A 20,885-nucleotide genomic window follows, 5' to 3' on the forward strand; every position below is an offset into this window, starting at 1 on the left:
GATTACCCGTAATTAATCTCTGTGCAAGGACAGGCTTCTTGTGTATTTGACCGGCTGGAAATTGTTTGTTGGCCAGAGGTCTTATCTTGACCCAGGAGAGCTGATAGGATGATAGGATGGTAAAACCAGAATTGATCTTTCCTGCTCAGTATGTGTTCTCTACGATATGGGGTTGGGGGGAGGTGTTGTTTTAGCCCAGAACAAATGTGAGATTTAATATATGTCACAAGTTGGGGGGAGAAGAGGTGGATTGTCATTTAATAATGGCCATATTTCATAGTAATAAAGTCTAGCTCACTCTGTAGTGTGGTCTAATCCCCATGCTTTCTTTGCTCTTTCTCAATGTATTTGGATTAATCCCTGCAGAGCAACAAGCCAAATGTCCAAACCACCCACTTTCCTATTCCCAGCAAATAAATCAGACGGAGGCCAGCTGAAATCTGGGCCAAGCACTTAGATGACTTGTGTGTCTGATTTTTGTTCCATGATATGAAACTCAAAATAAACCTAAAGGGAGAAGTTTCCCAGATACCAGCTAATTCACGGAAAACATCTTAAGCCTCTTCAGCACACACGTGAAGCTGATGAACAAACTCACTGTGGACGCAAATGCGAGGGTTTAGAGAGAATTCCCACGGAATTACTAAAGTCCCGTGTTCAGTCTGAGGCTCTAAAACTGAACACGGAATTTCTGAAGAACTTTTTAGGGTCCAGAGGGAAGAAATAGAAATGGGGAAAGGCTTGGGAAATGGGACCTTTGAAAAAAGGTTGTAGGAGATGGAATTTGAGCTTTGAAAATAACGTGTGAACAAAAAGAAACTTGTGAGAGCAAGCACGGATGGTCCAAGAGGAGACTGGTATGAACGGTAGAGGAGGAGGCATTTCGTTCAGATGTTAAGAATAAACGTCCTGACTGTGAAACTTGTCAAACGCAAAAATCAATAGCCAAGCGACTGTGGGAGAGTGACCGAGGCTGTGTCAGGCTCTCTGAATATACGGACCAGGGTTCTCGATATAAAGACATACAGACAGATGTTTAACGACAGTCTCTCCCAGGTACCACAAGTCTGGTACTCCAAGCCATTGGCAGAGCAATGAAACCACTCAGCACACATTTGGCCCCTCTGCTTGGCCACGGCACCTAAAGTGGGTTCACTTACCAGAAGAAGCGGGGCCCGGTCCCAGGATGGGGTGAACCCTACAAGGAGGGGGGCAGTGAGAAGTGATAGGTCTAAGCGGCTCTAGAAAAGATCAGTCTTTTTCCGGCCCTGGTTATCAGGTGTGGAAAAATTTAGAAAAGGGAGGGGAAATACCTAGAGAACACATCTAGAAATAAAGATATAGTAATTCTAGGAATGGAGGCTATTTATAGGGACGGGAAATGGGTTTGTGTGATTAGCTCGATCCAAGAATTACCTTGTGTCTATAATACACCTTTCTGTTAAGGAGATATAACATCTTCCTTGACCAGATAAAGCTAGTCCCTTCTTTTTCTTTTAATGTAAATTTAATATTTATCATATATTGGAGTATAGTGGATTTACAATGTTGTTCTTGTTTTAGCTGTAAGGCAACTTGATTCAGTGTATGTCTAACACGTGTATCTTTTCTTTTTCCTATTCTTTTCCCACATAGGTTATTACAGAGTGTTGAGTAGAGTTCCCTGTGTAGTCCCTTCCTTTTATGAAAGAACATCACCAAATTACAAGGAAGTTTAAATCACTCTTTGCGTTGCCGGCAAACCCAGGACTAACCCCCAAGCTTTTCCCCTTCTGGCCGGTCTGCATGCTGGGGTACAGCCATCCTGCCCTCATTATGGGAACTTTATTTCTCGCCGTGGCTTCTGTCTTGACTGCTAACCTTTCTCTCCTGTCCCGCAGCTGGGATGAGAGCAGCTCCATCAGCAGCGGGCTCAGTGATGCCTCAGACAACCTCAGCTCGGAAGAGTTCAACGCCAGCTCCTCACTCAACTCCCTGCCCACCACGCCGACGGCATCTCGCAGGAACTCGACTATAGTGGTACGTGGGAGTGCGGATGCCTAGGCCGCCTTCTGCAAGAGAACCACGGGGCAGACCGGGCCGTGCCCGTGCGCTTGGTGGCACGTCCGCTCACCTGCTCCGTGGGATTGGTTCCCACGTGCCCTTGGCCGAGTCCTTCTTGAGCTGGTGGAAAGAACTCCCTAGCTGCCGGGCAGTCACCTAAGGCGTGAGCTGCTGTCCTGGTGGGCGGGCCTCTATCGAGCGCCCACGCCAGTTCGGAGGGATGCCCGTAAGTGCTGTCCCACCTGGCGAGGAAGAGAAGCCCGGGATCTGTGTGCCGTCCTCTCTGGCAGCCTGGAGGTGCGGGCGGAAGGCTGGTTCACTGTCTGCTCTGGAAGAGTCAGGCCACCCGGCAGCCGAAGTCCCTCCCTCCGCCCAGTCCTCCCTTCCCCACCTGAGCCTCCACTCTGCCTTCTCTCGTCTCCAGCTGCGCACGGACTCCGAGAAGCGCTCGCTGGCAGAGAGTGAGCTGAGCTGGTTCAGTGAGTCGGAGGAGAAGGCCCCCAAGAAGCTGGAGTACGACAGCGGCAGCCTGAAGACGGAGCCCGGGGCGTCCAAGTGGCGGCGGGAGCGGCCCGAGAGCTGCGACGACCCGTCCAAGGTTGGGGAACTGAAGAAGCCCGTCACCCTGGGGCACCCCGGGTCCCTGAAGAAGGGCAAGACCCCGCCGGTGGCCGTCACCTGCCCCATCACTCACACGGCCCAGAGCGCCCTCAAGGTCGCAGGTGAGCCGAGCGACAGGGGGCCGGGGGGACCAGGGCCAAGTGCTGCTTCCCTGGCTTCCTCACAGCCGTTAGCCCTCGGGAGACGGCCAGCCCGCAACGCTGCTCCCACGTGCCGTCCCCCCTAGTCCCCAGGCCATCCCGAGCCAGGGAAGACGGGCAGTACGATGTCCGCCGCGCACATGTGGGCATACAAGTGCCACGTGCTTAAAGCCTAGGCCCAGATGTAGAGGAGGGGGGGAGCCTGGCCTGACCTGCCTCACACTGTCCAGCGGTTCCCTCTCCTCTCCTGGGACGCGCAGGTGATGCCCTTGTCTTCCTGAGGGCTTGTTTGCCATCCCAGGGAGGTCCTGACACAGTGTCAGAATCATGCCGCTCCCAGAGCGGCCCCTTGGTGACCCTCGGCCTCGGTCAGGCTCCCTCTGGTCCCTAACCACCGGCAGACACAGCTGGGTCCGGTCCTTTGCTTCCCCCACCTCCCCTCCCTGGACCAGTGTTGGACGTCATTCCTTCTTGACCATCTTTGTGATCGCCTTTGCCGTTTCAACCAAAATGGGACACCCTGCCCTGGGAGCGGACAACAACAAAGAACAAAACAAACAATCGGAGGCCAGTCCCGCCCGGAGGCCCCTCCCGTCTGGCGAGAAGGGTCCTCAGCCTGCGGGGCTCCCGCTCTCCCGCCCCGCAGTTAGACCCTAAAGCCCCACGGCGCCCCTCCTCCCGGGGCCGGAGACGCTGGCCTAGCACTCACTCCTGTCCGCCCTCCGCAGGCAAACCCGAGGGCAAGGCCGCCGACAAGGGCAAGCTGGCGGTGAAGAGCGCCGGCCTGCAGCGCTCCTCCTCGGACGCCGGCCGCGACCGCCTGGGTGACGCCAAGAAGCCTCCCTCGGGCATCGCGCGCCCATCCACGTCGGGGTCCTTCGGCTACAAGAAGCCCCCTCCCGCCACAGGCACGGCCACCGTCGTGCAGACCGGGGGCTCGGCCACGCTCGGCAAGGTCCAGAAGTCCTCGGGCATCCCCGTCAAGCCGGCGAACGGACGCAAGACCAGCCTGGACGTGCCCAACAGCGCGGAGCCCGGCTTCCTGGCTCCGGGCGCCCGTTCCAACATCCAGTACCGCAGCCTGCCCCGACCGGCCAAGTCCAGCTCCATGAGCGTGACCGGCGGGCGGGCCGGCCCCCGGCCCGTGAGCAGCAGTATCGACCCCAGTCTCCTCAGCACCAGGCAGGGCAGCCTGACGCCCTCCAGGCTGAAGGAGCCCTCCAAGGGGGCCGGCGGGCGGGCCACCCCAGCCCCCGTCAACCAGACGGACCGGGAGAAGGAGAAGGCCAAGGCCAAGGCTGTGGCCCTGGACCCAGACAGTGTGTCCCTGAAGAGCATGGGCTCCCCGGAGAGCACGCCCAAGGGCCAAGCGAGCCACTCCCCGGCCCCCAAGTTGGCAGAGCTGCCGCCAACCCCCCTCAGGTACCCAGGCTGGGCGCTTCCTCCTGTCTGCCCGCCCGGCATCCTCCCAGGGTCCTGGCGCTCCTTAGACGGGGCGGCCTGTCCCCTGCTGCCCCTGGGCCTCCCCCCTGTTCCCCGGGTGCCGGGCGCCTCTTCCGTCTTTCAGAGCTGTTCTCAGCACCCCCCGATGTGCTCTGAGCCTCTCCAAGCTCTTGCTGGGTGGTTTTGCCGTTTTATTTTCTCACACACACATCCATTTGTGTGTAAAGCCACCCTTGTCTCCCTTATGCATGTGCTGCCCCCTCGTTAAGACTTGATGGTGCCCAGGTCAGATTTCCTCCCCCGTATTTCCCAATGGCATTGAGAGAAGCCCCCCGTGCTTTGCAAAGAGCCCGAAAGCAAGGAAACAGGACCAGAATTTGGCTGAGATCCCACCTGCCTGTTGTTTCTCTAACTCCGTGATCCTAAATGTCCTGTTTTATCGTCACTTCTCTCAGGGCCACGGCTAAGAGCTTTGTCAAGCCGCCCTCCCTAGCCAATCTGGACAAGGTCAACTCCAACAGCCTGGATCTCCCTGCGTCCGCTGACGCCCATGCGCCGAAGGTCCCAGATCTGCACGCTCCGGGCCCGGCCGCCGGGGGCCCCCTCCCTTCTTGCTTCAGCCCCAGCCCAGCCCCCATCCTCAACATCAACTCCGCCAGCTTCTCCCAGGGCCTGGAGCTCATGAGCAGTTTCGGCGTCCCCAAAGAGACCCGCATGTACCCCAAGCTCTCAGGCCTGCACAGGAGCATGGAGTCCCTCCAGATGCCCATGAGCCTGCCCGGCGCCTTCCCCAGCAGCGCCCCCGTCCCCGCGGCCCCCGCGCCCCCCGCCGCCCCCGCAGAGGAGAACACCGAAGAGCTGCCCTGGAGCGGAAGCCCCAGGACCGGGCAGCTGGACAGGTAGGTGGGCGGGGCCGGGGCCGAGCCCGAGCCCGCCCCTGCCTCCGGCCGTGTTTGATTGCTGCTCTGTGACCTTCAACACTTGTGTGCCCATTAAGTAACCTCCTCTGCTTCTCAGCGACTCTTATGGAACAGGATTTCCTTTCTGTGTTTAAATTCTGATTCTCACCTGTTACATGAGGAACGAGTACACAGACGTTCAGTGACTTCCCCAAGACCTCGTGACTGGTTCAACCTGCCCTCCGAAGCGTCTGCTTCCTAATCGTTGGCCCCAGATCATCCCTATTATGTCACATCCTGGTTTTCATCTACCACAGTATGATCTTTAAAAAGCTAATCAGCGGGAATTCCCTGGCGGTCCAGTGGTTAGGACTCCACGCTTTCACTGCCCAGGGCCCGGGTTCAATCCCTGGTTGCCGGGGAGCGGTGCCGGGGAGTGGGAAGCTAATCAGAGAAAAACATCGAACGTCTCAGATAAATTTCTCAAATTGTGAGCCCAGAGGCGGCTGTGGCTGACCTCCCCTTTGTTTATGGAGGCGGGGGACTCACAGTCGGATGCCCTGGGTCCCGGTGTTGCATCCGTCAAACCTCTGGTCCCAAAGTCTAGTTCCTAAGATGGACCCACGTGCTTCTCTTTTTTTCCTCCACAGTAATCAGCGGGATCGGAATACCCTTCCCAAGAAGGGGCTCAGGTAACCCTTACGTGTGTTTTTCTTTCCTATACCTGGGGCTTCTGCTCTTTATGAAAAACCGTAACTTGCCCTGTCCCAGGCTCCAGTCATGCATGCGGTGCCCCTTTCGGCCGGTCACGTGTACCTGGTTCCCGTACACCCTCCCAGGCGCCCACCCAGGCTCACTGTTGTGTGTGCGTCACCTTGTAGCCGGGGCTCTGGTGACAGAGGAGAGACAGGCTTGCACATGGGACTCACGCACTTCCCGGCACCAGCCCGTGCTGTCTGCCCCAGTCCCGCCAGAACCCCCCCCCCTCCAAGCCTGAGGGAGAGCGGGCCACCTCTGGCCACTCAGGTGGGCAGTAGGTCCTGCAGTCCGGTGATTCCTGCTGCTGGGAGGTTCGAACGCCGAGCTCTGTCCTGGGCCTCCGTCATCTCGGCCCACCTCGGGCAGCCCCGCAGGGACGCCCCCAGCCCTTCCGCCCCTCCCGAGGTCTGGGAGAATGCTGCCCCCCCCCACCCCTCGTAGTCCGCCCCGACGGCTCCCACCTCCTCGTCCTGCTTTGGGAGCCCACCTCTGAGCTCAGGTGGTAGAAGCCCAGACCGAGCTGTCGGCTGCCGCCCGCAGGTACCAGCTCCAGTCCCAGGAGGACAAGGAGCGGCGACACTCCCACACCATCGGGGGGCTGCCCGAGTCCGACGACCAACCAGAGCTGCCGTCGCCCCCTGCGCTGTCCATGTCCCTGAGCGCCAAGGGCCAGCTCACCAACATAGGTCAGTGTCCGCAGTCACCGCCGTCCCGGGGGGCAGGCAGGGCAGCGGGGCCTTGGGTTTCACCTCATACTTGGTTTGCGCCGTGGCGGCCGGTTCACGGGTCTCAGTTCATCCATCCACCGTGAGACGCACGGCCGAGTGCGCCTAGACCCTGACCTGAGACGTGGCCCCTGGGCCCAGGCTGTGGGGTCCTTGCAGCATCAGAGAGTCTGCCTGTTGGCGTGGAAGAGCCGTCAGGGAGGCCCAGAGCAAAACCCGGTGCAGCCAGAAGGGAGCCGCCGCACCCAGCGCCGCGACGCAGCGTTGGGCAGCTGGGGAGGCAGGGGGTGAGCGGCCGAGTGCAGAGGTGGGTCTGCCCCAAAGCCGGGACCGTCCAATCCCGGAGGCAGGGCTGAGGGAGCCCCGTGCTGGCCTCACCCTTCCTGGTGTCTGAGGAGAAGGGGCAGCTTGTGAGCAGTAGGCGACTCTGCTTCAGAGACGGGAGGGGCGAAGGCCGGGGCCCACGGCCCTGTTTCCTGGGGGCCGAGTGCCGGGGGCCCTTGAGGACAGAGCCCGGGCCGGCCTGTTGCTTCCTTCCTGCGTCTCCAAATCCACTGCCTCTTTCAGCGGAGCGAAGGAAGGCAGTAAGCAAAACCCAAGGACCTGTGACACGCCTGTGGGACGACTGGGGAATCTGAGAAAACTAGGGGTCGGGGTCATCTTGCTAGAGAAGGGCGCGATGCTAAAGGGAAGGTCATCTGGTCCCTGAGAGCCATTAAAGGGAGGGCGGGGCCAGCTCGCTGTCCGTCTCCATGGAGACCACACAGGGGGATGAGGGGCCAGGCCAAGCCACGATCATCACCTCACACACGCTGAAGGGCCCCGAGAGAGGTGGGGTTGTCTTCTTCCCAGGTCTTCCTGGAGACTGGACGTCCACGGAGTGTCCAAGGAGCCCCCGCACCCCAAGCATGCAAGCCGAGAGGCAGGGGCCGAGGGGGCGGGGCTGCGGGCCAGCAGGGCTGCACAGCCTCCCGGACACACTCACCGGCTCTGGCCTTCCAGCCAGGGTAATGCTGGGCACGCGCCCAGAGCAGCGTGCTTTATGGGGAGCCCCGCTCCCCTCCGTGGTGCCCGGCCGTGTGCCCCACAGCCTGACCCCTGTCTCTCGCTGGTTCTCTTCATCACTCGGATCTGAGTCTTGCTCTGAGCTCTCAGGCCTCCCCGGCAGCCCGTTGTGTGTTAGAGAAACACGACACCCCGTTTTCATCGGCACATCCAAGTGATGCGAAGGTTTCAGAAAAGCTGCCAGGCCCCCAGCCTGACCTTCGAAAGCGACCTCTCCGGGGCAGACAGGCCCGAGGGAAGGGCGTTCAAACAGGCCACGCTCTTCGCCCCTGCACACCCGCCGCCCCGCCAGCCCGGCCTCCTCTCCGCCCCTCCATCCGCCTCTGCTCCTGGCGCCCCGCCCCCGGGACCGAAAGCTGATGCCCCTGCCTCTTCTCCCGCCCTCCCCTCCCTCTCCTGTCCCCCGCCTCTGTCCTTCCAGTGAGTCCCACTGCGGCCACCACGCCAAGAATCACCCGCTCCAACAGCATCCCCACCCACGAGGCGGCCTTCGAGCTGTACAGCGGCTCCCAAATGGGGAGCACCCTGTCCCTGGCCGAGAGACCCAAGGGGATGATCCGGTCAGGATCCTTCCGAGACCCCACGGACGACGGTGAGACTTCATGCCAGCGCGGTTCACGCTCATTCCAGCTCTGCTGGGTCCCCTCGCCCACCGCGGCCGCCACCGCGCACATGTCTGATTCACAGAACATCCGGTTGGGCCATTTCAGCTCGCTCTTCCCACCCCTTTGAAGGGTCTGGGGGCCCAGAAACCTTGGGTGGCACCGTCTAGCCCTGGGGCTTTGGGATGGAGCCTCTCCCGGGGGCGGGGGAGGGGAGGCAGCGTGCAAGGCTTATTTAGATGGCGCCCTCGGAGCACGCCGCCACCGTCCTCCCATCCCCCGAGTCATCAGAGGACAGGACCGCTTACGGGGACGCAGAGGTAGCTCTTAAAGCCTTACGAGAATTAGGCATCTCGTTCCTCTTTCAAGAACGTTCCGAAGACCGGCTTCAGGGCGGCCCTCTGGCCGCGGTGGCCAGAGCTGGAGCCCGGCTTTCTGGGGGTGAGACTTGGTGACATCAGGACGCGCATCCCGGGGGCTTTCCTTGCCGACACGCTCCGGTTCTCTCAGTAGGGCTGTCGTTCATGAAGAATCAGAATGAGTGTCTTGCACTTGGAGACTTTTCTCATCTGAACGGTCCCCACTGCGAAGAGGAGGCACAGGCAGAACTGCGTTTCGTTCTGAGCAGCTCTGATGGGAACTGCCTCTTCCTCAGCAGCGACGGTGCTTTCCTGATGGGGGAGGCGGTGACACGTGCCCGGGAGCATCTTCTCTCCCGGACCCCTGCGCCCTCGGAGGAGCAGGCTGGGCACAGGGCCCTCGCCCCGGCTGTCAGAGAGCACGGGCCGGAGGGGGCAGGCCAGCCCTGCCCGGAACTCGAGTCCTCGGGGAGGCAGACAGCCGCGTCCTCTGTTCCGTTCTCCCTCTCTGCTCCAGGATCAGAACCCAAACCCCGGCCTTAGCGCTCCTCCCGGGAACCCTCCCCGGGTTCCCCGGCCGAGCGCTTTGCTAACCCTTTGCGTTCTGCTTCTCTTGCAGTTCACGGCTCAGTGCTGTCCTTGGCCTCCAGTGCCTCTTCCACCTACTCCTCAGTAAGAGCCTCGCTTCTCCCCCCGCCCAGCACCAAATTGTGCCCTGGACCCTCCTGGGGGCGGGGCGGGGCGGGGCGGGGTGGGGGCCCCTGGAGCTTAGGGCACGAAGTGGGCGCCTCTAGACCTCGGTGGTCCTTCCGGCCTCACCTCCAATCCCTGAGCGACCCTGGCGCCTTTTGTGCCTCCTTTGAAATACGGAGAATCCCCTGGTCGTGGAGGCGTTCTGTGCCCGGGAGGGTGGGCCGCGCTCAGGGACCCCAGAACCCTGGCTGTGTGCAGAATCTGCCGCATGTTCCTCGTGGGCCCTGGGCCCGCGTCTGCCCGTGAGGCGTAAGCTGGTCCTTAGGTTCGTTCTGCCCCTAATGCTTTACTCCTTCAAGTTGGTGGCGATAGGGTTAGTCTTCAGATCAGCAGTTTCATTTCCTGGCCTTCTTGGCAATGGCAGAGGTGGCTGTGACCTCTGCTCCAGAGGTGTGTTTTATTGAACCGTGGTCTGGGGTCTGAGCCCACCCCGTGAGGAGCCAGGCCCGGCCCCAGGGCTTCAGCCTCTTGGTGCTTCTGCATCTCGCTTCCTCGAGTTCTGCGTTCTGCGCGCTGCCTTTGCCTCTGTAGTAACCGCCTTCTCTCTCTCTCTCTCTCTCTCTCTCTCTCTCTCTCCCCCTCTCTCCCCCCACCCCCCTTCTGTGCTCCTTCTCCAGGCTGAGGAGAGGATGCAGTCTGAGGTAGGGTCCCCAGCCTTCGCCCCGGCCTCCTAACACCCCTGCACCCCATTTCCTTGCGAGCCTTACATCTCTTCTGCCACTGTAAGTGCGTCTCCCTCTCCTTCGCAGCAAATCCGGAAGCTTCGCAGGGCACTGGAGTCATCCCAGGAGAAAGTAGCCACCTTGACGTCGCAGCTCTCCGCCAACGTGAGTGCCGGGGAGGGGACAGCCGGGCAGCTGTCTGGGCCCAAACTAGATGAGTTCAGCCCCAGGAGAACTGTCTCATGAGGTGTCCCGTGGGCTTTGATTCCAGGCAGCGGAGGATCTGGGGACTGGTCTCCTCCTCCGAGTCGGGATGTCTCTAAGGAGACATTTTCACCCCCACCCTAATTAATAGGTACGGATGAGCGCCCGTCCGATGGTCTGTGAACCCCCTAGAGAAAGAGAAAAGGGTTTATAACAGTGGTTCTGCGCGGAGGTGGGAACAGCCTTGCCATCGGCCGTGGACAGAAATAGTCACGGATCAGAATTATAGATCCCTGGGAACCCTCTGCCTCTGCCCTGGGGCGCGTCCGTGTCTTTGTTCACCCCGTCGCTGGGCAGGCACACAGCTGGGTGGTGGGGCTGCATCTGGGAACCGCAGCACTGTTAGGAGGCCAGCCCGGGCTCCGGCTCCTCGCCCACAGCTGCCTTGTCTTCTTGGGCCCCTGAGCTTAGCTGGGGAGCCCGCGTGCTTGTCACCGCCCTCAGCCTGCCCAGAGTACATCCGCTCAGAATACGTTTCTTGTGGCCTCGGTTTTTCCACCCTGTGAGATGGGGAGAAACGAAGCTTCCCCACAAACTAGGCTGCAGAAGCCTCTCCCCAGCGACCGAGCTGCAAACAGAGAACATAAGAGCCATTTTCCCCCAAAGCTGTAAACAACAGCTGAGCCGGATCTGCGGAGCTTTCCAAGTGTTTGCACAGAGTAACCATGTCTGCAATTTCCGCAGTCCTTGCTGGTTTTTTTCTCTTCCCTTCCTCTCTGGGGAGCCCAGCTGTCAGGCCTGGGTCTCACTGGAATCAGGTAGGAGACCCTGCACCGCGGTTTTGCGTGTTTCCAATACATTCTGGCAGCGGTGTCCTCACCACACTGGTTGTTCTCTGTGTTCTCTTTATTCTCTTTCCCAAACTCTCAGTTGGTCAGTTGTATTCTTACTGGCTTGCACGAAGCTCCTATCAAGCCTTTTCCCCACAGCTGGGGACCCGTAAGAATCGTAATAGAAACAAGACCCATCTCTTCTGTCCCTGGCGCCTCACCCAAGGCCATCACGTCCGGCAGAGCCCAGGAAGCTCATGTCTGGGAGACGGCGGCCGGGGAGGGGTGTCAGAGAGCATGAGCCTGTCTGACTCATTTACACCCTGTCAGTGTCGTGCTGTCGAGTCTGGGCCAGAGCCAAGGGAATGAGTTTAGAAGGTGACTCTCTTAGAACAGGAAGTTCCTTTTGGCTAAGAGAGGACAAACTAAACGCTCAGACATGACGGTCCTGAATTTTGGAGACAGGCTTTCGCTGAGGGTCAGAGTCCTGGATTCTGGAAGGTTCTCTGCTGTTCTCAGGGTCCCCCGATTCCAGACCTTGTGTCCTGTTCACCGGGACTCCCCAGCTGCCTACGCTGGGCACAGCCTGGACGCCTTCCCCCTCCCACATGCCAGCCTTTCTCCAGACCCCCGGCTGAGCCCCGAGGGCATACAGGCTCCCTAGTGGGGCTGGGGGTGAGGGAGGCTCAGAGGAGGGACAAGATGCGGGGCGGCAGCCCCCCCCCCAGAGGAGAGGGAGCCCCAGACGGAAAGAGGCCGGCACGGAAAAGCCCCGAGGAGCCGGGGTCTCGGGGCCCCTCACGAGGAGCCGTGCGCTCACAGACGGGCAGGGACGTAGGGACCAAACAAGAGGTGACCCAAGGCCAGGAAGGCAGGAGCTCCCGGTCCAGCAGGTGGAGGTAACCCCATCGTGGCACAGACCTGCCAAGGAGCCCGGCCTGCACCAGAGAGGCCTCCAGCCTGTGTCAAGGACAGGGGGCGAACACTAGGGTCGACCCCCAGGGAGGCAGAGCCACTGGCCGAGGGGAAGCAGGGGTTACAGGCCCCCAGAGCTCTGTGCGGCGTGCGCCCCTCCCTCGAAGGGCCACAGTTTACTGCCCCCCAGCCACGGCCGTTCCTCTCCCGGAGCGAGCGTCCCCCTCTCTGGTCCCAGCCTCAGCACGCCCCCCTTCCCTGCAGGCCTTCCTGCTGGCAGAGCCGGAGTTCCTGCCGCTCCCCCTGCTGCCCCCCACCAGATCCTTGGGGGTCCCTCGCGGAGCCGGCCCGACACCTAGTGGCCAGACTGTGGAATTGCCACGAGGTGGCCCAAGCTACCGCTCCAGCCCCAGGATCAGGGAAAGAGCAGCCAGAACCTAAGAATGGAGGCCCCCTGGGCGCGGGGGTGGGAAGCTGTCCCAAACCCGTTCTCTGGGAGTGATGGGGCCCTGGGGGAGGAGTTACACCAGGATAAAGCGACGGCCCCCGAGGTGACGCCCCCCTGGAAGCAGGGGACACTCCCACCTCTGCAAACAGTAGGTGTCGCATCTCTAGACACCTCCAAAGACCTGCCCCACTCTGATGCTATCTGTGCCGCTTCATCATTCAAGGAGCTGGGCTCCCCAGGAATGTTCTTCGGGCCAGAAAGGGAACCAAGGTGTAAGAGCCCCTACGCCGTTGGTCAGCTCAGCCATCTCCCACAGACGTCCCCTCCTTTCCCCAAACCCAGGCACCTGGGGAACCCCCGTACGTGTTTGTTTCAGGCCAACCTGGTGGCGGCTTTTGAGCAGAGCCTGGTGAGCATGACATGCCGCCTGCGGCACCTGGCGGAGACAGCCGAGGAGAAGGTGAGAGCCCGGGTTGGGGGACGGACAGGCCAGGCCAGCCCCCTCCCTCCTGCCGCCCTGGGTCCTCCACCTGCCCCGATTCCCTGCCCTCCCCATCGGGTCTGGAGAGTCCCGAGCCCAGCCCCTGGCCGAGCACAGAGCAGGTGTCCCCACCTGCCACACCCGTGACACCACTTCGTTTCTCTCTCAGGACACTGAGCTACTGGACTTACGGGAAACCATAGACTTTCTGAAGAAGAAGAACTCTGAGGCCCAGGCCGTCATTCAGGGGGCCCTCAATGCCTCAGAAGCCACACCCAAAGGTAGGCCTTCCGGCCACAGGGCTGGGCTGGAAAGAGGCTTACTGCAGGATTTCTCTCCACGTCAGGTTTCTAGAAGTTGAGGGCCCTCGGACGGTCAGCGAGGAGCAGCAGGGGCATGACCCCACCACCCCAGAGGGTGAGGGAGAGGAGAGGGTCCTCACCTCCGACCTCAAATGACTGTCGAAGGCAGTCATTAACATAGCACTTTCCTCTTACAAACGCAAGGTACTCCTGCTGTACAGCCCAGCGGTCACGCTCCTTGGTATCTGCCCAAAGGAGCTGAAGTGTTATGTCCCCACAGAAACCTACACATGGGTGTTTACAGCAGCTTTATTCACAGTCAGCAAAACTCGGAAGCAACCCCGATGTCCTGCGGTAGGCGAACGGATGAATAAACTGTGCCATAGCCAGACCACGAGATGTCACTCAGCATTATAAAGAAACGAGTTATCAAACGACGAGAAGATGCCGACCGTGTTAAGGGTACACTGCTGAGTGAAAGAGCCAGTCAGGAAAGGCTGCGTGTTGTGTGATTCCGACTGTATGACATCCCGGGAGAGACGAGACTCTGGGAACAGTGACAGGGTCGTGGCTTTCGGGGCTAGGGGCGGGGAACGGAGGTGGGCAGGCAGAGGATTTGCAGGGCGGTGACAGCACTCTGTAGCATACGGTGATGGGGGATATGTGTCCTTATCCGTTTGTCCAGACCCACAGAATGTACCACCAAGAGCGAAGCCCAGTGTAAACTCTGGGCTCCGGGGGACGGTGACGTGTCAGTGCAGGTCCATCGATTGTAGCCAATGTAGCTTCTGGTGGGGATGTTGATAGTGGGGGGCCGTGCATGTAGGGGGGCAGGGGGTAGTGGGGCATCTCTGTACCTTCCGCTCAAATTTGCCAGGAACCTAAAAGCGCCCTAGAAAGTAGTCTAAAACACTAGCACTTTCCGCTTTGACATAAACGTGTGCGTGCGCAGACGTGTGTATAACCCCACTTGATCCTCACTTCAGTTCTCCGAGGGGAATGAATCGACTCTTCAAATGAGACAGAGATCACATGGATTCCATGGGGCTCAAGTGACAGGTTTGCCTGGGATTTAACAGCCAGTCAAGCTTTGCTAGAGAAAGTCAGGATGAGGGGTGATCTGGGCGGGGGGCTGGGGGTGGATGAAGGTGGTCACAAGGTGCAGCCGTCCGGTAGGAGATAAATAAGTACTAAGAATGCAAGGTGCCACGTGATTAATACAAAACACAGACAGCTGCATGAAAGCGGTTGAGAGTAAATCCTAAGAGTTTTCTCATCGCAAGGAAGACATCTTGTCCAGGGCTCCAGCGTCAGCTTTTTCTTCTGACTGTGCATACTCTCCCTAGTGTTCACGTCTATCCGGTAGCTTCTGTAATCTCTTTTTCTTTTAAATTGAGATGTAATTCACATGCCATACAATTCACCTTTTTAACACATGCAATTCAGTGGGTTTTAGCATATTTATAAGGTTGTATTTACAACCATCACCACTATCTAAATCCAGAACATTTTGATCACCCCACAAAGAAACCCTGAACCCCTTAGCCGTCACTCCCTCTTCCTCCCTCCTCTCAGCCCCGGCATCCACTAATCCGTTTTCTGTCTCCGTGCATTTGCCTATTCTGGACATTTCATGTAAATGGAATCATGCAGTATGTGGTGTTTTGTGGCTGGCTTCTTTCATTTAGTTTAATGTTTTCAAGCTCCACCCATGTTGTACCATGTGTCAGGACTTCATTCCTTTTTATGGCTGAATAATACTCCATTGTATGGATGGACCACATGTTGTTTATCCATCATCAGTTGGTGGACACTGGGTTGTTTTCACTTTTTGCCTGTTACGAATAACATGACAGTGAACATTCATGCACAAGTTTTTGTGTGAACGTATGTTTTCAGTTCTCTTAGTGTATACCCAACATTGGAATTGCTGGGTCATGTGGTAACTCTGTTAACTTTTTGAGTAACTGCCAAACTTTGTCAAAACAGCTGCACCATTGTCCTTCTTCCCAGCAACTTGAGGGTTCCAGTGTCTCCACATCCTTGCTAACATTTGCTGTTGTCCTTTTTTGTTATAGCCATCCTAGTGGAGGTGAAGTGGTATCTCATTATGATTTGGGTTATAATTTCCTCAGTGGCTAAGGATATAATGGGCATTTTTTCATGTGCTTATTGGCCATTTGTATCTCTTTATGGAGAAATGTCTGTTTAAATCCTTGGCCTATTCTTCAATCAGGTTTTCTTTTTACTGTTGAGTTTTTTGGGTTTTTTTAATAAATTTACTTGTTTTATTTATTTATTTTTGGCTGTGTTGGGTCTTCGTTTCTGTGCGAGGGCTTTCTCTAGTTGCGGCGAGCGGGGGCCACTCTTCATCGCGGTGCGCAGGCCTCTCACTGTCGCAGCCTCTCTTGTTGCAGAGCACAGGCTCCAGACGCGCAGGTGCAGTAGTTGTGGCTCACGGGCCTAGTTGCTCCGTGGCATGTGGGATCTTCCCAGACCAGGGCTCGAACCCGTGTCCCCTGCATTGGCAGGCAGACTCTCAACCACTGCGCCACCAGGGAAGCCCTTACTGTTGAGTTTTAAGAGTTTTTAATATATTCTGAATGCTAGCCCCTTATCAGATATACGATTTGCAAATATTTTCTCCAAGTTGTTTGAGTTGTTTCTCCAAGTTCTGTGAGTTGTCTTTACTTTCTTATACTGTCCCTTTGTAACCGAAAGTGAGGTCCGGCTACTCACCGCTCAAAAGCCAATAAAGAGGCCAGGTTGGTGGAAAGGAGAGTTTATTTTGGATGCCGGCAATCCGGTGGGGAGGACAGACACCTGTCCAAAGGCCGACTCCCCCCACTGACAATCAGTGGGCAACAGCTTTTATAGACAGAGGGAGGGGGCAACATGCAGAAATAGCAGAGTCAGCTCTGACAGTCATCTTAAAATTGGTCATCGGTGGTCTGACCAGCGTCATCTTGATTCTTTTAGGTACAGTTAATCTTCAGTTCCAGGGTCTGTTTGTTCCCATTTCCTTGATGCCAGTTCTCGGAACTGTGGCAGCTTATGTCATGGCTACAGCCTGGTCATCATGTAGTTAAATTCTTCCACCTGGTGGGGGGTCTCATTGTCTATAAGACAGCTCACAGGGTACGGCTCAGAATATTATCTGTAGCCCTTAAGGAGGAACTAAAGGTCCTTGACTATGCTTAATGACTAACCTATTATTATTTGGTCTCCTTTGACTGTTTTCCTTTGTTTCTGCATTTTCTCACTTCTCTGATTAAACTTATTCTTTGGCTAAAGTTTTTCCACACACAAAAGGCAGGCTGAGGACATGGCGGTGGCAAGGACCACAGGGTCCTGCTCCGTTTCACCTTGAAGAACCAAAGCTTTCCATTTTGATGAAGTGTAATTGATCTGTTTTTTACTTCGATTTGTGTGTGTGTGTGCTTTAGGTGTTGTATCTAAAAAACTGTTGCCTGATCCAAGGTCATGAAGATTTATTCCTACGTTAGCTTCTAAAAGTTTTATATAGTTTTATCTGTTTCATTTAGATCTTTGGTCCATTTTGAGTTACTTTTCCTATATGGTGTGAGGTAGGGGTCCAACTTCATTCTTTTATAAGTGGCTGTCCTGCTGTCCCAGCACCATTCGTTGAAAAGACTATTTTCCCCATTCACTTATCTTGGCAGTCTTGCAGGAAATCAATCAGCCGTAAATATATGGGTTTATTTCTGGATTCTCAGTTCTATGCCATTAATTCATTCATATGTCTATCCTTAGCAGGTACCACCCTGCCTTGATTACTATAGCTTTGTAGTAGATTTTGAAATCAGAAGTGTGGGTCCTCCAAATTTGATCTTTTTCAAGATGGTTTTGGCTACTCTGTGCCCTTTGTTTTCCCATGTGAACCTTAGGGTCACTTTGTCAATCTCTGCAAATTATCTGGCTGGGATTTTGGTGTAGAGATTGTATTGGCTCAGTACGTGAATTTGGAAAGTATTGTCGTCTTCACAATGCTGTCTTCCATGACCATGGCATGCCTTTCCATTTATTTAGATATACTTTAATTTCTTTCAGTAGTGTTTTGCAGCCTTCAGTATACGTCTTGCATTTCTTTTGCTGAATTTAATTTTTGATCCTATGGTAAATAGAATTGTTTTCTTAATTTCCTTTTCAGATCAGTCATCACTAGTATAGAGAAATACAATTGATTTTCTTGTATGTTCATCTTGAATCCTGCAAACTTGCTGAGTTCATTTATTAACTCAATGGGTTTTACAACTTCTTCGTCTGTATGTCCCTTTTCTTAATCTGTGTCACGCTCCTGAATCCCATACCTCTATTTCCAACTGCTTACCGCTCTCCCTTCTGCACTTTTGCCCACTTCAGGTATAAACACCTGCCTGGTCACTGAACCCACCGATAGGAGTGTCATCCTTTACGTCTCCCTGTTCACCCTGTGTGGTCAGTTAGCTTCTACACGTAACTCACACACAGATCTGTATGTCTGTCCTCCGCTGTCTTGTCACCCCCCTGGCTTAGGCTGTCACTCTTCTTCTGGGTTATCACAGTAATTTCCTAACTAGTCTTGTGTTGCTACAGTCCTCCTGTCACTCTGCCCCCAGAGTGATCCAGCCACATCAGTTAAGATCAGAAATCATTGCAATTTGAATTTGCTTAGGTGTAATACTGATGCTGTGAGATAATGCTCTTATTCTTAGAAGTGTTTAGTGGTAAAGTGTCACGTCTGCAACTTGCTTTCAAATTGTTCAGGAAAATGTTCTGTGTGTGGGTGTGTGTATGTGTGTGCACATGTCTGTATGCAGAGAGAGTGTGCGCTGGTGCAAATATAACAAAATATCACAGTTGTTATATGGTGGGGAGGGCCTGTGGGTGTCCTCCCTTGTGCTGTGCTTTAAGTGTTTCTCTGAGTTTGAAACGTTTCAGAAAAGCAAGTCAAAGGGAAAGAGAACACATGCAAACCCTGCAGCAGGAGCACTGCCCTCCTCCTGGTCTAGGATGCGCTTTCTCTCTGCCCGCATCCACATCTCCCATCACTTCTCCTGCGGGCTCTGCCCCAGCTTCCACCGCAGGAACAGCCAGCCGTTTTTGAGCACCTCCAGTATGCCAGGCACTGTTCTGAGCATTGTACTTATGTTAACTCGTTTATTGCAGGTAGCAACCCTATAAAATATATTTTACAGTTGAGAATAAGATCAGAGAAGACAAGTAACTGGCTCAAACATAGCTCCTAAGCGATGGGTCTGGGACATCGAGCTATTTCTAGTTTCCCGAGTACACCTGATTCTTCAGCTATATTTGTGTTGAATGGATAAGTGAATCCTGTCCTTTGCTTTCATGTTTTCCTCATTCTTCTTGACCCAGGTTCAACTTGGCCGTCAAAGAACTAATGCTTAAAGCAATGATGCCTACTTTACTTTGCTTGTAAATAGGTAATACATGTACATGGCACAAAATTTTAAATGCACAAAAGATTTCTTAACTTTTTGAAGACTGTTTGATTCTAAAGCACGTCCTTTGCTCTTAAAAGTACCATATAGCATATTTGAAAAATTTAATTGACAGGCTCACAGCTAATTGGACCCCCAAGCAACTGATGATAGATACCTGTTTTGCTGCCTTTCATTTTGTTGTTAAGTAACTAATTGTAAATTAAATTTATCACAAAAGCAATACACGTTCTGGAGGAAAATGTGAACTAGGGGTTGGCAAACCCTGGCCCATTGGCCAAATCTGGCTCACCACCTGTTTTTATTTTTATTTATTTATTTATTTATTTATTTTTCACCTGTTTTTAAATAAAGTTTTACTGGCACACAGCCATGCTCATTAATGTACATGCTGTCTGCGGCTGCTTTAATGCCACGCAGCCTTCCTGAGTAGTTGTAAGAGAGAGCAAATGGCCACAAAGCCTAAGATATTTACTGTCTGGCCTTTACAGTAAAAGCTCGCCAGCCCGTGATGTAAAGTATACAAAAGGGTGTGTGGTAAAAGATAAAAAATCCCTCTCCCCGAACCCCCCTCCAAATCCCACTCCTCAGGGGTAATTACTGCTAATAGTTTCTTGTAAACCTTCCAGAAATAATTTTCTATGCAGATATAAACAAATATGTATGGATCCCCCCCCCCATAGCTCCATTTTTATACAAACGAAAAATTCTTTACTTCGGTTAAGCATATTCCCTTGAGAAGTTTGCATACCTTTTAAAATAACTGGAGGCACGCTGGGTTGCAGCAAACCTTGGTTTGATGGTCATGGAGCGAAGGGTTTTCCATGTGCTTTGGGAGCGTGGTGATTCCTTCATCGGATCCTAGGATCTTGTTTTCCCTGTGGTATGAAGGGAAAACCAGAGTTGAAGGATCCATTGCTGGTCAAGGAGAGGCGAGAAAAGAACCAGCCACGTCTCCTGCACTGAACAGGGGAACAGCTGCAGAGAGGCACCTCTAGCCCCCTCCTTCTGGGCTAGCTCCTGCCACTTCGCCTTTCTCCTTGTTCTTGTGAGACGTTGTGCATAGTCACCCAAGAGGCTAACCCTGGAGGAGGCTGGGTCAAAGGTGCACGCGGGGGACCTCCCCGCCCATTTCTCTCCAACTTCCTGTGAACCTCTAATGATTTCATAGTAAGGTTTTAAAAACCCAGTCCTCTTGGCACAAGGCAGACTTCCTTCGAGGGGCCCCCAGGGCTCGCCCCGCCGGGCTTGTCCTCCAGCATCCCCCTCGCTGTTTCCCCCCCCCTCCCCGGCCCTGCTACCCAGCCTGAGGAGCCCCAGCGCACAACCGGCTCCCTGCACAGCCTTTGCAGGGGCTGTTTTTCAGCCCTGAAATCATTTTCCAATGTTCCCGCCTGAAGAGCTTCGGTTCTTTCAACACTCAAAGGCCTTCTCCTTTATTAACCCTTTCCTTCTCTGTAGTAGAAAAGGGCGTCATTTTGGTGCCATTGCAACCCTTCTCAGAGAGCTGAAAAGATTTTCTGCCCATCAGATGAGGAAACTAAAGCTTTTTCGGGTTAAATGCGGGGCACGTGGCCTTGGACCCCCCATCCAATATTCCTGGAGAAAGTCCTGAGGGCGTCAGGTCACTGTCTCCATAGGACTGTGGACGCCTGGCCTGGGCTGCCCCTTGTCACACCTGCTCAAGCCGAGGGCACTGGATTCTGTGCTGCTTTTTCTCCTACTAGACTGGGAGCCTCTTGAGGACGGGGATCATTTCCTACTTGTTTTTTTTTTTTTTTCCTACTTGTTTTTTTTATCCCTTAACCTTTGTTTATGTTGAAACGTGATTGGCACTCAATAAAGGCTTGTTGAGAGGATGATCCAAAAAAATGAAGAATGTGGACGAGGAGGTGGGTGGTTCCTCCTCTTTCTCCTGCAGCGAGACTTGCCCTAAGCCTCACGCCGTCTCCTTTAAACCCACCGTGTCTGTGATCGCCCCCTGTGCTTGGCCCCTAGAACTCCGGATCAAGAGGCAGAACTCCTCGGACAGCATCTCGAGCCTCAACAGCATTACCAGTCACTCCAGCATCGGCAGCAGCAAGGAGGCCGATGCCAAGAAGAAGAAGAAGAAGAGCTGGGTAGGTGAAGGTTTGGGGGAGCCGCATGGGACGCTGGGGGACCACACCA

General features: G+C 55.2%; 1 protein-coding gene across 8 annotated transcripts in view; it reads left to right on the top strand.

Annotated features, from left to right (window-relative positions):
- The window catches only part of NAV1 (neuron navigator 1), a 212,991-nt gene that overhangs the window by 177,623 nt on the left and 14,483 nt on the right, over positions 1-20,885 (top strand). For 4 of the 8 annotated variants that reach the window (XM_068541883.1, XM_068541882.1, XM_068541888.1 and 1 more), the window contains 13 exons: positions 1,881-2,019; positions 2,468-2,765; positions 3,533-4,226; positions 4,703-5,146; positions 5,797-5,838; positions 6,446-6,591; positions 8,117-8,287; positions 9,276-9,328; positions 10,027-10,050; positions 10,159-10,236; positions 12,845-12,928; positions 13,119-13,230; positions 20,715-20,836. In XM_068541883.1, the coding sequence (XP_068397984.1) occupies positions 1,881-2,019; positions 2,468-2,765; positions 3,533-4,226; positions 4,703-5,146; positions 5,797-5,838; positions 6,446-6,591; positions 8,117-8,287; positions 9,276-9,328; positions 10,027-10,050; positions 10,159-10,236; positions 12,845-12,928; positions 13,119-13,230; positions 20,715-20,836 (2,407 nt within the window). Of the gene's footprint in view, positions 1-1,635; positions 1,794-1,880; positions 2,020-2,467; positions 2,766-3,532; positions 4,227-4,702; positions 5,147-5,796; positions 5,839-6,445; positions 6,592-8,116; positions 8,288-9,275; positions 9,329-10,026; positions 10,051-10,158; positions 10,237-12,844; positions 12,929-13,118; positions 13,231-20,714; positions 20,837-20,885 lie in introns of all 8 variants that reach the window. The other 4 variants (XM_068541889.1, XM_068541885.1, XM_068541884.1 and 1 more) reach the window with 4 other exon arrangements.

The sequence above is a fragment of the Eschrichtius robustus genome, chromosome 3, assembly GCF_028021215.1.
Source record: "Eschrichtius robustus isolate mEscRob2 chromosome 3, mEscRob2.pri, whole genome shotgun sequence".
NCBI classification, from domain to species: domain Eukaryota; kingdom Metazoa; phylum Chordata; class Mammalia; order Artiodactyla; family Eschrichtiidae; genus Eschrichtius; species Eschrichtius robustus.